This window comes from Parambassis ranga, chromosome 14 (genome assembly GCF_900634625.1).
Source record: "Parambassis ranga chromosome 14, fParRan2.1, whole genome shotgun sequence".
Lineage (NCBI taxonomy): Eukaryota > Metazoa > Chordata > Actinopteri > Ambassidae > Parambassis > Parambassis ranga.
The window spans coordinates 4,293,107-4,309,073 of NC_041034.1; the positions used below are offsets into that span (position 1 = coordinate 4,293,107).

Below are 15,967 nucleotides of genomic sequence, written 5' to 3' on the forward strand. Positions count from 1 at the left end.
GTTTTAGTGGTTCTGCTTTATATTTTCTGAGAGATGCACCAGCTGTCCTTAATGCAATAGTAAAAGGAAACATGTTTATTTTCCTTTAAAATAATTTACATTTAAAAAAAATCGGCCCCTACTTCTCAACCCAGTGCCAGCTGGGACAGGTTCCAGCTCCTCTGACCCTCTACAGGATAAAGCTGGTATAACTGATGAAGTGTAGCATTACGTGTCTATAAAAGGAGCCAAAGATAGGAGGAAATATTTGAAATTCTGTCTCTGGAAATAACATTTATCGATACAAATAATTCATATCTTGTGTTCAAAACCCGACAGGGGGCCTACCAATGCATTACTGAGATTGGACTTTTTTCCCACTTTTTTTCTACTCACTGGAAGCTAGCAGGCTAACTAGCCAGTAATGATGAAGATCTTCAATAAGTTGCAACCATTATGCTATTAAATATACCACACATACAATCCCTTGCTTAAAAAATGGTCAAAATAAACATGGTGAGTTTGTACAAAAATGTGAGTTTCCATGTAAAACTGTAAAATCTGTGAATCCTCTTCCTCAATGTGCGGCAAAAAAACAAAAAGAATAAAAAAAAAGGCAAGCAAATTTTCAGAGGAATTGACCATACTTTGAAAGAAGAGGGTGGTGTGTGTGGGTGTTCAGTCATTGTAGAAGTCTAACCACCGTGCACACATTTCACACAGATTCCAAAATTGTTTTTTTTTACTTGGTGTCCACAAACAGCATAAACTCTGCTGTGAGAATTGTTCTGATAAAAGCCTCACAAACCCTATGTTACCTCTAAGTTTACATCTCAATTCATTACACAATTGGGTTTAAATGCCATATGGTGGCCGAACAACCTGCCAACTTGGCTGTACATTCAACTTTGCCAATGGGAAGCTTGCCAAGCCAGGCAGTGAAACATCCCCAAAGGGCCACAGCGAGGACCTTGGCAATTCAAACCTGCTCACTTAAAGCCATTAGTGCCCCAGTGTTTACGCTCCTCTCTCTCCAGCCAACAAGGCATGGATGGATCCCAAACAGTAGTGGTAATGAGGTCCTAAGCAGCCTTGCGGCTTCAGACACAGATACGCTGAACCACAGCGGGCCATTCCAGTCACCTGTTGGGAGCCGAGGCACAGAGAGGCCCGCAGTCCACTGTTGCCGGCTCACATGGGACTGTAAGGCAAATGTGATCCTGATACATTGTTCTGGCATGCATAATGGGGCCTTTTCAGGGCTCCTCAGGGGAGACCTGGGAGCCTGATCTTAAAGAAGTAACATGACATTGGTTTGATGGCTCTACCTCCTCTCTACTTTTGTCCAACAGCCTGGTTTATGAGAAGTTGTCCTATGACGCATGTCTTCCTGCAGTAAATTAACATTAACACTAATGAAATGAACTTATCTCATCTCTGTTTTTTTCTTAGAATGGTCAGGCCAGGCTGTCCAGTCATTCTGCTGCATCTCTTCAGCATCTTTGCACAGACAGGAGGTATATGGGAGATGTTAAATGAGAATAATCAAATGCATGACAACATACAGCCATCCATGTAATGCTAATTTTCCTTTCAGCTAGTTCTCAGGACATCCTGTATCCATATGGACCTGGCCATAGGGATCAAGAAACCCCAAAGATGGATGATGGGAGTTCTCCCGAAATCAATTTGCTTATCCCGTTTATTTTCTTCAATGCCCCCTACCGTTCCATCTATGTAAGCTCAAAACTCCTTCAATCATGCTCTTAAACTTGTAAAGTACACATGCTAAACACAACTCTGTCCTTTCTGCTTGCAGGTCAACAACAATGGTGTGATCTCCTTCAATGTGCAGGTTAGCCAGTTCACGCCAGAGGCTTTTCCCCTGAGTGACAGCAGATCATTCATTGCTCCGCTTTGGGCAGATGTGCACAACGGCATCCGTGGAGACGTCTACTACAGAGAATCCACCGATCCAGAAATACTGGAAAGGGCAACACAAGATGTCCAGAAACACTTCAAAAATATGCCCACCTTCACAGCCACCTGGGTCTTTATAGCAACATGGCACCAAGTCACCTTCTATGGAGGAAGCCAGACAACCCCGGTAAAGTCCAAACTCTGAGTTACAGTATACATGAGATCTGGGCTAAAATGCATGCATGTGCTATCTGACGTCCAAACTGAGATAGCTTAGCTCTTATCCCACCAACTGAACCATGGACAGACCAGATGTTTGGTGTTCACTTTTTTTTTAGAAGACAAATCACTAGTACACATCAAAAAAAGTCCCACTATAGTGGATATGAAATTGGTTTCCATGACAACATTGTTCAACATAATTCATTTAGATCTAACCAATCTGTTCTAAAGGAGTTTCTCTGATCATGTTTAATATGTGTGCCCTTTGTCTTATTTTACCACCTATTCCTCCTGTTTGGTGTCAAGGTAAACACATTCCAGACTGTACTCATCTCCGATGGCGTCGCCTTCTACAGTATGTTCAACTATGGAGAAATCACATGGAGCACAGGCACAGCTAGCGGTGGAGATCCTCTAACAGGACTGGGTGGCACAACAGCTCAGGTATTCAAGTTTTATACATATAAAATTATTTTTCTGTTATGTAAATTCTAAGATTTGACCTCACGTCCCTCACACCTTTCCCACTTTTCAGTCAGGTTTTAATGGTGGAGATATTGGTCACTTCTTCAACCTGCCAGGGTCGCGGTCAAATGATGTCGTGAACATTGAACAGACAACCAATGTAAACATTCCTGGGCGCTGGTTTTTCCGTATAGACACTGAGCTGATAGACCCTGCCAATGGCTGCAGCTACAATGGCAAGTCTGAACAAAAAGCACACTGATTATCATGTCCAGAAAAGTTAACGCTTCTAAAAGAATGTTCTGCAGTAGGCTGCTTGTAAAAGATTCTCTCACATCCTATTCAGGGCGGTATTATAGACGAGGTGAAATCTTCTGGTTGTCTGACCAGTGCTCACAGCGATGCCGCTGCCTTGACCTCGATAATGAAGTGCAGTGTCTGGAGGCACCATGTGGCCAGCTCGAGACCTGCGAGCAGCAAGAAGGTGCCTTTTACTGTCAGCCCACCCGTACCAGCACTTGTGTGGTATTTGGGGACCCACATTACCACACCTTCGACGGCTTCCTCTATCACTTCCAGGGCACTTGCTCCTACCTGCTGGCTCGGCCCTGCTGGGAAATGGCAGGCCTGCCTTTCTTCAGTGTGGAGGCCAAGAATGAGAACCGTGGTGCTGCCATGGTTTCCTGGCTCAGAGACGTTACAGTAGAGGTGTATGGCCACCGAGTCCTGTTGCCCAAAGGCAGCTTAGGAACAGTCCAGGTGAGAACCTGTTAGCAGGATCAACCAAGAAAGTGACAGCAGTATAAAATTATTGCCTTCAAAATTTTTCTTTTCTCTTCAGGTGGATGGCTTAATGAAGACTTTACCGGTGCAGCTGCAGCTTGGTGCTGTCAGGGTGTACCAGTCTGGAGTTGCTGTTGCTTTAGAAACAGACTTTGGACTTTTGGTAACCTACGATGGCCAGCACTACGCCTCCATCTCCCTGCCTAGCTCCTACTTCAACAACACTTGTGGCCTCTGTGGTAACTACAATGACGACCCTGCTGACGATCCTGTCCTGCCTGATGGTTCTCTAGCAGAAAGTGTAGTGGAACTGGGAGGCAGCTGGCGAGCCGAGGACGCAGACTGGAGGTGTACGGATGGATGTGCGCTAAACTGCAGTGTATGCGATCCGGTTACAGAAGCCTTTTACTTCCGGCCCGACTACTGTGGACTCATCAATAAAACTGATGGACCTTTTCGGGACTGCAGGGCTGTGGTGGATCCTACAGCCTTTGTGTATAGCTGTGTGTATGATATGTGCAGCAACAGGGATAATATCACCACGCTATGCCAGGCCATCCAGGCCTACGCTCTGGCCTGTCAAGCCCTTGGTGTCACTATACGACCCTGGAGATCTCGTACCTTCTGTGGTGAGACTAAGTTGCCATGTTTCCATTTATTTACATGCATTCATGTATGTAATCTGATGTAATATCTTTTTGCTTCTCAGCTTTAACATGTCCAGAGTTCAGCAGTTACCAAGTGTGTACGAGTGCCTGTCCCGCCTCCTGCTCAGACCTCACCGCTTCTCTGTACTGTGCTCATCCTTGCACTGAGGGCTGCCAGTGTGACTCAGGCTACGTTCTCAGTGGCAGCCGATGTGTAAAACGTGAAGACTGTGGCTGCCAGTATAACGACCTCTATTACCCTCTAAATTACACTTTCTGGGTAGGCCCCAGTGGTGAAGAAGGTGAATGTACCCACCGGTGCACCTGTGGAAATGCTGGGGAAGTGTCCTGTTTCAATGAGTCGTGTAAGGAGGGTGAGGTGTGCGTGGCAGAGATGGGCTTGCTGGGATGCTACCCACGGAGGGAGGGAGTGTGCTCTGTTACCCAGACTTCAGTGACATCCTCCTTTGATGGGACCTTCCTGTTGTTCCCAGATGACAGCTCTTACTACTTACTGAAGCTGTGCGGTCCAGTACCTGCTAATGCCTCCGTGGTGGAGGTGAAGATAGGCAGGCAGCTGATGAACAAAGGTCCTGCATGGAAAAGGCCTGTAATAGTGACAGTGGCGAACCTGGAGGCACAGATGGGAGGGCTGGATTTTGAGACTGTAAAGGTAAAAGTATCTACTGTCTCTCAGGCTCTTTCTGGCTGTTAATGAACAGATAATTACAACAACTTTTTGTGTTCCAGGTAAATGGCGAACCAGTGGTGCTCCCGTACGTCCATCCAATGGAGACAATGATGATCTACAGAGCACCAGGCAACGCCACAGTGGTGGAGTCCCGTGGTCTGATTCGCGTCCACTACACGCGCCAGGGATTCCTCAATGTCTCGCTTTCAACCATCTTCTATAACGTTACCTGTGGTCTGTGTGGCGTCTTCAACAGCAATGCCACAGATGACCTTCGCTTGCCTAACGGACGCCTGGCAGAGTCCACAGAACAGTTCACAGAGGCTTGGCGGTCCATTGCTGATGATCTCACCTGCAATGGAGACTGTGACGACCTGTATCGCATGTGCACTGACTTGCGTCTTTACCAAAGTCCTTGGATGTGTGGCAATATCAACGACCCAGGGAATAGTTCCTTTCTGGCATGTCACACAGTGGTCAACCCCTCGCCGTTCTTTAGGAACTGCTTGTACAATATGTGTATAAGGGAAGGGAACCGGTCAGCCCTGTGTTCTTCACTGCAGGCTTATGCCACCGCTTGTCAGGACGCTCAAGTGGGCCTGGCATCCTGGAGGAGTGCTACAAACTGCCGTGAGTAGAAATAGCTTTATATATTTTGGTTGTTTAGCATCAAAGGAGTGCAACAGGTGGAACCCTAACAATGAAGGCTCACATAGAGGTATATAGTTTTCTCAAGGCTTCATAACCAGATGTGGTTTATTTCATGTTAGCGCAGTGCTGATGTAGCAACAAAGACATGAACAACTTTTTTTCACCTGCACTGGGTTTTGATTTATTTTGATGTCTTTCCTCTCAGCTCTTCCCTGTCCAAAGAACAGTCATTTTGAAGAGTGCACCAGTGTCTGCCCTCTGACCTGTGCCAACCTGGATGAGCCAGAGGAGCCATGCCCTCTGCCCTGCCAGGAGGGATGTCAGTGTGAAGATGGCTATGCGGTGCTGGATGGCCTGTGTGTGGCACGCAGCGATTGTGGATGCATGAGCCATGGACGCCAGCTGGCCACCAATCAGACTTTCTGGACAGACTGGGAGTGCCAGGAGCGCTGCTACTGCAATGGCTCTGACAACAGCGTATACTGTCAGCTCGCGCCCTGTCACCCTGAGGAGTACTGCCAGGAGAATGACGGCCTGTATTTCTGCCAGCCACGCACAGAAGCTCTGTGTGTGGCAGCTGGATATGGACATTTTCTGCCATTTAGTGGCGTACCATTTGAGCTGCAGAGCTCTTGTACCCTCAGGCTGGCCACTACTAACTGTGCCAGAGGGAACAGGGACCAGGGAGCCACCAATGGAGCATTTCCTGACTTTAAATTGGCAGCTCGTAATGAGGAAAGAGACACAGGCCAGGCCATTTGGGTGAGAGGTTTTGTACTGGAGGTCTATGAGTTTGAAATTGAAGTGTCTCGGAGCTACAAAAACACCGTCAGTGTAAGTATTGTGAAAGAGAAAGATAAACACTGTTTATTGTGGTCTCTCTTAACACTCTCATTCATTTATTTTGCATGACCCTTGAAGGTCGTAGTTGCTGCATTTGTGAGGACATGTTATTTCTAATCAAGCCGATAGAATAACCAGGCAGAGGGTGAATTCCTCTTTGATTGGCTTAAGGTGGATCTAATTTCAATGGGCATCTTTTATCAGGCTGGATTTGGCTCAGACAAAATCCCGACCCTGAGCGACATTTGGACCGGGTTCACAAACTGACTAAAAGATCTGAGGAGAAACAGAAATGACACACACTTTACACACATAAATGACTGCAGCAACACACACTCACATACCTTTTTTTCCTCTAATTTTCTCTGTATTACTTTCTCTCTCTCATGTATGCAGGTAGATGGACAGGAACTCAGAGACAGTCTTAGCAGTATCCATTCATCACATGGGTTTCCCCACATATTTCAAAATCATGCAATGGATTAGAAACCCAAACTTGCTGCTTGAAATTGCTTTTGCAGGAATGTGTTTGTGTCAGCTGGGATCCTCATCATAATAGTTAAAACCTCTCTCTCTCTCTCATTTAGGTGAACAAGGAGCGTTTGTACCTCCCTTTGAAGCTGGGCCCAGGAAAAGTCAACATCTCCACTTTAGGCATGCAGCTCATTCTGGAGACAGACTTTGGCCTGAAGGTGGCCTTTGACTGGGACACTCTCCTCCTGTTGACTTTACCCCGTAACCTCTACAACACCTCCTGTGGCCTCTGCCAGGGTATGCCTTTAACCCCGCCCACCGTTAGCACCACTGACTGGGGCATGGCCTGGGCAGAGAGGGACACCTTCTGCCAGGTGGGCTGTGGAGACTCCTGCCCACGCTGCGGCCTGGCAGAGAAAACCATGCTGAACGACGCCCCTCTCATGGTGGCTGATGCCAACATGAACATCGACAATGACAATGGGGGAAATGAAGTCAACACAGGCATACGTTTCCACGTCGGAGATGGACTCTATGTGTTCGTGGAGCCAGAGGCAGTGAGGCTGTGTGGCCTAATTGTGGACCGAGGAGGTGTGTTTGCACGTTGTCACAGCAAGGTGGCACCAGCGTTTTTTTATCAAAGCTGCCTGCAGGACACCTGTTTGGATCAGGGAGCTCAGGACACAATCTGTAACTGGCTACAGATCTACGCCAGTACCTGTCAGACACAAGGAGTGCCTGTTACCGGCTGGAGGAGTGACACACCCTGTGGTGAGTACACAGTAGTTTGTGCACAGTGGTGAATGTTTTCTCACTCTTATTCACAGCTGCAGGTATTAGATTTGGAATTTATTTTGCGTTGCTTAAAGTGAAATCAGCAGCATTCGTTCCTGAAATAATGTGACAGTGGCTGTCCAAACAAAACACTGAACAAAAAGGATTTTACCCCCCACCACAGGAACTCAAAGTGCTGTAAAAGTTTACAGGAACAGCCCCTTGACTATGTAGGATCCACTCATGAAATTCATCAGTACATTTATCATTTTCTTTCATTTTCGCAGTCAGACACATGCACACAAGTGTGGATCCCCATTAAAAAGCCTCAGGTTCCTGCAGTAGAAAAACACACACACACCATCGTCGTTCATTTTTCCACTGCCACTCTTTCACTGTCTACCTACTGCAGTGCAGGTACATCTGCATGGCCCTGAAATCTGCAGGGGAGGCTCAGCAATGATGGCTGGACTTAACATGGCAGCTCCCTACCAGTATATCTGGGATAAACAATAGGCAGTGAAGCAGAAGTAAGTCACTGATGAGGTAAACAAAGGAAAAGGAAATGGAAAAGAAAAGTGAAAATAGGCTAACAGTGCTCTTTACACCTTGGATTAAGGTCAAAGGTATTGATTTATTGCATCGCCCACCTTTGAGCCTGTTGGATCCTGCTGAATGGGCTCATTAGAGAGCAATTCCTGTAAACAAACATCCCAACTTTACAGTAGTTTGTGTGGTTAAAACACTACAGTTTATTCCACAAAACAGTCAGTGCTTTCTGTATCTATAATCTCAGGTATATCTGCATGACTGTGTACTACAAGTTGGGATTGACATAAGCATATTTCCCACAATATTAGCTGCTTCCGGGCTACATGACGTCTTTCTATGTGGAGAGCTGACTCTTCATTCAAATGTTTATGCCTAAATAATCACTACCAGTGGAAAAATGTGCATTATAGTCAGAGCAATCATTAGCTAATATCTCTGCTAACCTGCCTGCTCCCAGTCCAGAGCTGTCCACCTAACAGCCATTACTCCAGTTGCATGTCGGTTTGCCCGCCCCAGTGCGCCCCAGCCCGCGGTCAGAGGGACTGCACCCAGGACTGCGTGGAGGGCTGCCAGTGTGACCAAGGCTATGTCCTCAACGGCAAGAGCTGCATCCTGCCCCAAAACTGTGGCTGCTACACTGATGGAAAGTACTATGAGGTCAGTCTCAGTACTACAAAATGATTTCACAATTTTTGTCATCAATCAATCACTTCACTTACTATCGTTATGATTTTGACCTAAATATTCCAGCCCAAGCAGCTGTTCTGGAACAGCGACTGTACCAAACGTTGCCAGTGCATCGGACGAAACCTGATCCAGTGCGACCCGAGGCGCTGTAAGGCGGAGGAGGAGTGCACTCTGCGGTACGGAGTGCGTGGCTGCTTCGCGCGGCGCTCTCAGCACTGTGTGGCGTCAGGCGGAGGAGTCTTCAAGACATTTGACGGGGCTTCGCTGCGGCTGCCGGCTTCCTGCTCCTTCGTCCTGTCCACAAACTGCCGCAAGCTGCCCGACCTCTCCTTCCAGCTCATCGCTAACTTCGACAAATGGAGCACGCCCAACCTCACCACCATCTCACATGTCTACCTTTACATAAACGAGGAGAATATACTCATCTCGGGCAGCACTATCAAGGTGAGAGAGGACAAAGCTGCATGAATTATTCAGTTACAAATAAGGGATTCACCTTATGCTACTTGGAGGACTTAGCTAAACAGAGCTAAAGGTGATCATATCAGATTTTCACATTAACTTTGTCCATCTCAGTGTTAGCTAACCTGAATCTTTAGCTCCTTAATGGCGGCTAACAAATGTAACATTTAGAGCTAATAATCTCCCACTTACTTGTGCTAGCAGCTGGATGTCCTCTTTTTCAGTCTGTGCTAGTGGCTAGCTAGCTAGTTAGCTACTGTGTTGTTGTCTATCTTGTTTTATGGCGGGAAGCGGCCATAGTGAAGGTAAAACGCTACAGCAGTTTTGCTCATTTATTGTTGGTGTAATTGTCACTAAAATACAGTTTCAGCAGTTTTTTAGCTCTCCATCCAGATTCATTTTTGGCTTTTTACAGTTGGGTGCTTCAAATGTCTCATAAAGTGCTGGAGCTATTCAATTCTGGTTTATTTGTAAAGCCTCTTTTACAGAAACCCAGAACCTGAACTATCAAGAGATCGGGAGGTCAAGTTACTTCCTGTTGGCTGTCGTCCGCTTGCTGTCAAAGCCGCCTTTATAAAACAGACTGATCTATTTAAATCCTTCTTTCTTTTCCAAAATACTTAAAGAAGTTCTTGCCGTCCAATTTACCAATTACCTCGGCACTAATAGCCTATTAGGCCTCCTCCAGTTCTGGCTTCAGGCCATATCACTCCACTGTAAGTGCATTCACAGAGGTAGTTAATGACTCGCCGATTATCTTAAACTGCAATGAGTCCTAATCCTGCTTGATCTGAGTGAACCATGATTGGCCGTGACATTTTTCTCAAGTGCATTAAGAACGATGTTGGCGTCGGTTGCAGAGCGCTGAAGTGGCTCATTCCTACCTGAGGTGATCCAGTTTATGTGTCTAAGTTCAAACACCTAAAAGGCCTCTGCCCCCTGTGTCTCCTCAGGTCAATGGTACACCGGTATCTTTGCCGTTTCTGACGGGCCTGATGACACGTCTGACAACGTCCGAAGGTTTCATCGTGATCGACACCGCCCAGGACATCCAGGTTCGCTACAACCGCTTCAACACGCTCAGCATCACAATGGGCCAGCGACTGCAGAACAAGGTGTGTGGCCTCTGTGGGAATTTTAACGGAGACCCCAGCGATGACTACATCACCTCTAGGGGCAAGCCGGCTGTCAGCGCCCTGGAGCTGGCCCAGAGCTGGAAGACCAACGGTATGCAGAACAGGTAGGCAAGGCTCACACAAACAGAGGAAAAATAAGAGTAAAAGAATAATGTGATATGTGCAAATAACTTTGACAGTTGGATGCTGGTCTTTCTCTGCTAGTTGTGATGAGACCCAGTACGTGGCTTTGGCCCAGTCCTGCGACAACACGGCCGTCCTGGCTCTGCAGGGTGAGGACGCCTGTCAGAAGCTGACTCAGCTGAAGGGTTTCTTTCAGCCATGCCACGGCTTGTTGGATCCCCGGCCCTTCTACCAGTCCTGCTACCTGGACGGCTGCTATAACCATCGCAAGGCTCAGGTCTGCGGCTCACTGGCGGCCTACGCAGAAGCCTGCAGGTCCTTGGGCACCCTTACCACCAAGTGGATCACCCAGGAGAACTGCTGTAAGGGCACCGTGAAACACCGGCATTGTTTTCATGTCCTCACAGCACACACACGTGGTTCAGTTTGGCATTGTACTGTGAACACAAAAATCCTGGTGTGTGACAGCTAACATTGTGTGTGGACCTGTCTTTAGCAGAATGGATCTATGACCCCTGTGCAGGAGAGATCTGCACAAACTTCACCTGTGAGCTGGAGAACGGAGGTGACCTGTGCGGCTGTCCCGAGTTACCCACCGCCACTGGAGGTAAGCAATCACAGAGCACCACCTGCACATGGCTAGCTCTGGCTGGTTATCACATGTATATTTTGTCTGGCAGGTGATGATGACATCATCCAAGCAGAGGTCACCTGTAAGCACGCCCAGATGGAGGTTTCCATCTCCAAGTGTAAGCTCTTCCAGCTGGGCTTTGAACGTGAGGATGTTAGGGTCAACGACGAGCGCTGTGCTGGTATCGAGGGCGAGGACTTCATTTCCTTCCTCATCAACAACACTAAAGGACACTGTGGCTCCATCGTGCAGGTCAGTTTACATCTACTCATATAATCAGCTTTTTGAGACACTTTTTGCACCCTAATTCGTCAAGTCAAATTCAGTTTGTGTTAATGGCAAATTACATTACATGCCCTTGAACTTGCCAAAAATAAACCCGCAGCTTCAGACTCTATGCTAAGCTAAGTCAAATAAGGCCTTGTTCTGCCCTGAATGCAGTTCAGTTCATTCCTTTGAACTTCTATGATCTCTGACGTCTCAAAATATGTACATGTTGGTGGTAGACAAAAAATTAGCTAACAAGCTGTTCTCAGATTAGCAGCTAGCTAGACCGTGAGGCAGCTGGTCCACTAAATTGCAGCTAGCAATTAAGTGGACTCGGATACATTGGCATTAGCATGCTAACATATAGCAACTCACTAAAGGCTGTTAAACAAACTCAATAAACATGCAAATGTTTATTTACAACAGCATAATGACAGCGAATGAAAAATGTACATGCATACATGTACATTTTAAACTGTATCTGCTTGGCTCAGTCTATTTTAGCCTTAACGTGTATTATGCCTGGTTTACACTGTGCGACTTTGGGCTGTCGCAGACGAAAGACGAGCATCGTAGGAGAATCGTAGAGATATCTTTAGTCGTGGCTCTAAATCGGTGGTGTAACGTCGAACTGTGAGACAGGTTCCACGACGGCCGTTGTCAGCGTCTTGCGACCAAAGATAAGCTGAGATAAAATTCTAGCGGTGTCAGAAATTTAGGATGACTGACTCACAGTTTGACATCTGCTACGACCTGTCACTCCACAGCCACGTCTTCCTCCTCCTCACATGTTGACATACGACGTAACCTGTGGTTGCCTGCGATTCAGTAAATGGTCATCGTACAATCTGCACGCATGAAACTTGGCGATCGTACCAAAGATTATTAGACTCACATAGCATAGTGTGTCATGCAATGGTCTTATAAGATCGCTAAAAATCGCACAGTGTAGAAAGGCCATTAGACATTTTAAATATGTTTCTTGTTAAATTAACCTGATCTTTCTAACAGTCAAATGGCACACACATCATGTACAAGAACACGGTGTGGATCGAAAGTGTCAACAACACCGGCAACGTCATCACCAGAGACAAGACCATCAACGTTGAGTTTTCCTGCGCCTACGAACTGGACTTGAAGATCTCGCTGGAGACTGTCCTCAAACCCATGCTCAGGTCAGACAACTGAAGGCGCTGTTTAACTTTATTTAAAAAAACAATATGAAGCACCGCTGACACATGTTCTCATCCTGCAGTGTGATAAACCTCACCCTGCCGACCCAGGAAGGGAACTTCATCACCAAGATGGCTCTCTATAAGAACTCCTCATACCGCCACCCGTACAGAGAGGGGGAGGTGGTGCTCAGCACGCGGGACATCCTCTTTGTGGGCGTCTTTGTGGAGGGGGCGGATGAAAACCAGCTCATCCTCATCGTGAACATGTGCTGGGCTACGCCGTCCCGCTACAGCAGCGACAGACTCCGCTACATCATCATAGAGAGAGGGTAGGCAGGCTAGACCCGATCACACAGAGCAGCAAAGGACACACACAGCAGCTACATCTGTCCCTCCATTTGTTCCAGGTGTCCAAACATTAAGGACAACACCATTGGCATGGCAGAGAACGGCGTGTCCCTCACCTGCCGCTTCCACGTCACCGTCTTCAAGTTCATTGGGGATTATGATGAGGTCCACCTGCACTGTGACGTCTCGCTGTGTGACTCGGAAACTAACGCCTGCAAAGTGGTGAGAAAAAATGAGCCCACAATGAGTTAAAAACACAAAAAAAACATAGGATTCTGTGAGTTAATGTGTGTGTGCTGTCCACCCAGAACTGTCCACACAAGAGAAGAATGTACTCGGAGGACAGTGACCATAAAGAGCACATATTGACTGTGGGGCCCATAAGAAGAAGAGGTAAGAAGAGTGTCTTCCACTGCTACTGAATCCTTAGTACTTATATCTGGTGACGCCTCACTTCCTGTGTCTCCTCAAGAGTCCGACTGGTGCGAGGAAGACAACGGTGGCTGTGAGCAAATCTGCACCAGTAAGGGGACGGGGCCCGTGTGCAGCTGTGTGACGGGGATGCTGCAACGAGACGGGAAGAGCTGCCGGAGTAAGGACCGCACACACACACACACAGAGACACACACAAGCAGAGCCAGCTCTAGCTACTGTGGTGCCCTAGGTGGGACTATGGTACACCCCTCCTCCTTTTGGTCCTCCTGACTCCACCCGTTATAAGTTACTGCAGTGTTTGCTGTTTGTTAATTATTGGGCTCTACGAGGTAGAAGGTAGGTTGTTCTGAACAGCTTAACTTACAGGAAAATATTCAATATGTTACTTATTTGTGGCCGACAGGGACAAATGCTGATTACTAGGTATGGTGCAGTCGCATTTTTTTTAAACGCTGATTTAAAAGATTATTTATTTCCTGTGGGATTCAGTCAGGAACCTCAAAATCTTATGGAATCTCTACCATGATTCTACAGCGTCCCCTCCAGCAGGTGGCACCCTAGGCCAATGCCAAGTGACACAAACTAGTCCACTGTTTCATGCGGTCATATGTCATTATGTTTAATATCAGTTATACCAGCTTTTATTTTCAAACAGCCATCTTGTAGAGGATCAGGCTGTGTGTTAAAAAAAAAAAACATGCCATGTATTCGATGCCGCCTGCGTCACTGCGCATTAACCAGGCAGCTCATTTAACAGGACTTTGGTAGAGGTGTGATAAATAAATCACCTCATTTACCTTTGTACTTTCCACACCACCATGTGCTGGCTCTGAGAAAAGCACGTGAACCCAGTGCTAAGCAGTGGTTTACAATCAGCTGAGTGTAGTAACTCATTTTTAACTCATTATATACTTCATATGTTTTGCTATTTGCCGTTTGGGACAACGTGAAATTAAAGTACAGCTATTATTACTAAAAAAAAGGAACATATTTACATATCACATGTTTACATGTACTTTTTTTCCACAGCTGTGAGCTCGAGCTGCGTCCTCACACCTGCCGTCACTCTGCTGACCATCAGCGCCGTGATCTCCGTCCTCCTGTCTCGTATTCACACTCCGCTCCTCTCCTAACACCCTGTTAGCTGAAGGAGGGCAGCAACAGATCAAACACACACATACATACACAAAAAAAAGACTTGAAGATGCACAAAGCAGCAGCGTTGTTTAGCCAGTAGATCAGCTGTGTTCCAGTCAGAATACTCTGTACATTGAATAATTATGTTTAAATCCAGAGATCACTGGTGCACCTGAAGGTAAGTTCAGTTCATGTCATGCTTCACCTCCACCAGGACCCTTCACGTCTCACTTAAAGCCACCGTGTGTGTAGAGTTTTGTAGATGATTAGTACAAAGTGAAACTGTGGTGGTTCTTCTCCATAGAAAATGAATGTATTATTGATTCCACCACCAGATGGCGCCAAAGAAGGAATTTTCCAATTCTACACAGTTAAAGGCATATTGAATGTAAGGGAACTAAATATGAAAAAGGATGGTTTGATAACAAAAATAAGGCAAATCAATCATCATCAATAGTTTCAGTAAATGTATTGACAACTTTGTTTTTACACCAGATATTATTATTATTATCATTAATGATAGTAGTCTGGTAACAAGATGTATCAAACACAACTTAATGAGGACATTTTGATATAAAGGTGAAATAAAGTTTTTTTTAATTTACAAACCAAAACATTAATCGATTTGTTGAAGAAAATAAACAGCTGATTATTTAAAAATAAAAATCTAATCACTAAAAGCAGCCAACCTTTCCAACATGATCAGTCAAAACTTTCATCTCCATGGTAACAAGCAAAGCCTTTTACCCATAGTTAAACCATCCGCGAGGATTCAGTCCACATTTGTTGATATTTGAATGACATTTGGATTGAACCTTTGGAAGATCTTTGCAGTGAACTGATGGTGGCGCCGCATGCACGTCTGTAGAGAACATGACCCTCCGTACCAGCAGGGGGCAGTAGTCTGCAAAACAGGGATTAAAGGAAGCACAGAAGTACTCGTTTAGCATTTAAACATGAGAAAAGAAAAGCCCTATCAGCCTTTTGTTTGTGCGCTCTTGACTTCATTGTCACTGCAGTATTAATTTCCATGCCATGGCCTGTCAATCAGCCAATCAATCAGCCAATCACTGATTTATCAGCCAGAATCTCTGCATGCTCAATTACCCTGAACACCTGTAACAGAGTGCAAAAAAAAACACTTAAAATGGCCACATACACTCATTGTAGGCTAACGTTTGGCTAGCTGTGAAAAAAGCGCCAAACTAAACACACTGCATCAATACTATTGACGAAACCAGCTCCAAATGTGCATCAATACAAAACAATGCTTCTACTCTCCTGTCTGCCTGTCTGACAGTGCATACTGTATACTGTACCCGGAGCTGATCTATTATAACTCCTTATCTGACCATCACGCCATCACAAATAATCAGCAGAAGGATGATGTGTTTCATAGTAGAGAGAGAGAGAGAGAGAGAGAGTACGCTGTGAATTGGACGTGGAGTTTATGAATGACGTGAGTATTTATGTGTGAGGAAAGAGCGCCTTGTGAAATATTGTTATTCATTAGAACCCAGGTAATGCTGTGGCCATTAAAATACTAATGAATCAGTCATACTGAT

At 46.0% G+C, this 15,967-nt stretch overlaps 1 protein-coding gene across 1 annotated transcript; it reads left to right on the forward strand.

Annotated features, from left to right (window-relative positions):
* Nucleotides 1–1,432: 1,432 nt before the first annotated feature.
* On the forward strand, nucleotides 1,433–14,781 carry tecta (tectorin alpha). The gene is made up of 23 exons (XM_028421826.1): nucleotides 1,433–1,496; nucleotides 1,577–1,716; nucleotides 1,799–2,086; nucleotides 2,428–2,565; nucleotides 2,657–2,822; nucleotides 2,933–3,345; nucleotides 3,428–3,998; nucleotides 4,079–4,689; nucleotides 4,767–5,337; nucleotides 5,564–6,192; nucleotides 6,789–7,446; nucleotides 8,459–8,658; nucleotides 8,752–9,132; nucleotides 10,104–10,390; nucleotides 10,491–10,771; nucleotides 10,906–11,016; nucleotides 11,090–11,292; nucleotides 12,319–12,482; nucleotides 12,563–12,811; nucleotides 12,890–13,052; nucleotides 13,139–13,223; nucleotides 13,303–13,422; nucleotides 14,295–14,781. Exons 1-23 carry the CDS (start codon nucleotides 1,433–1,435, stop codon nucleotides 14,396–14,398), a joined length of 6,597 nt encoding a protein of 2,198 aa, XP_028277627.1. The 3' UTR covers nucleotides 14,399–14,781.
* Nucleotides 14,782–15,967: the final 1,186 nt, after the last annotated feature.

Bases quoted from the DNA above. Each gene is read 5' to 3' on its own strand.
- tecta (XM_028421826.1), top strand. From the start codon at position 1,433: ATGGTCAGGCCAGGCTGTCCAGTCATTCTGCTGCATCTCTTCAGCATC. The intron at 5,338-5,563 runs GTGAGTAGAAAT...CTTTCCTCTCAG, and splicing joins GAGGAGTGCTACAAACTGCC to CTCTTCCCTGTCCAAAGAAC. The intron at 11,017-11,089 runs GTAAGCAATCAC...TTTGTCTGGCAG, and splicing joins GTTACCCACCGCCACTGGAG to GTGATGATGACATCATCCAA.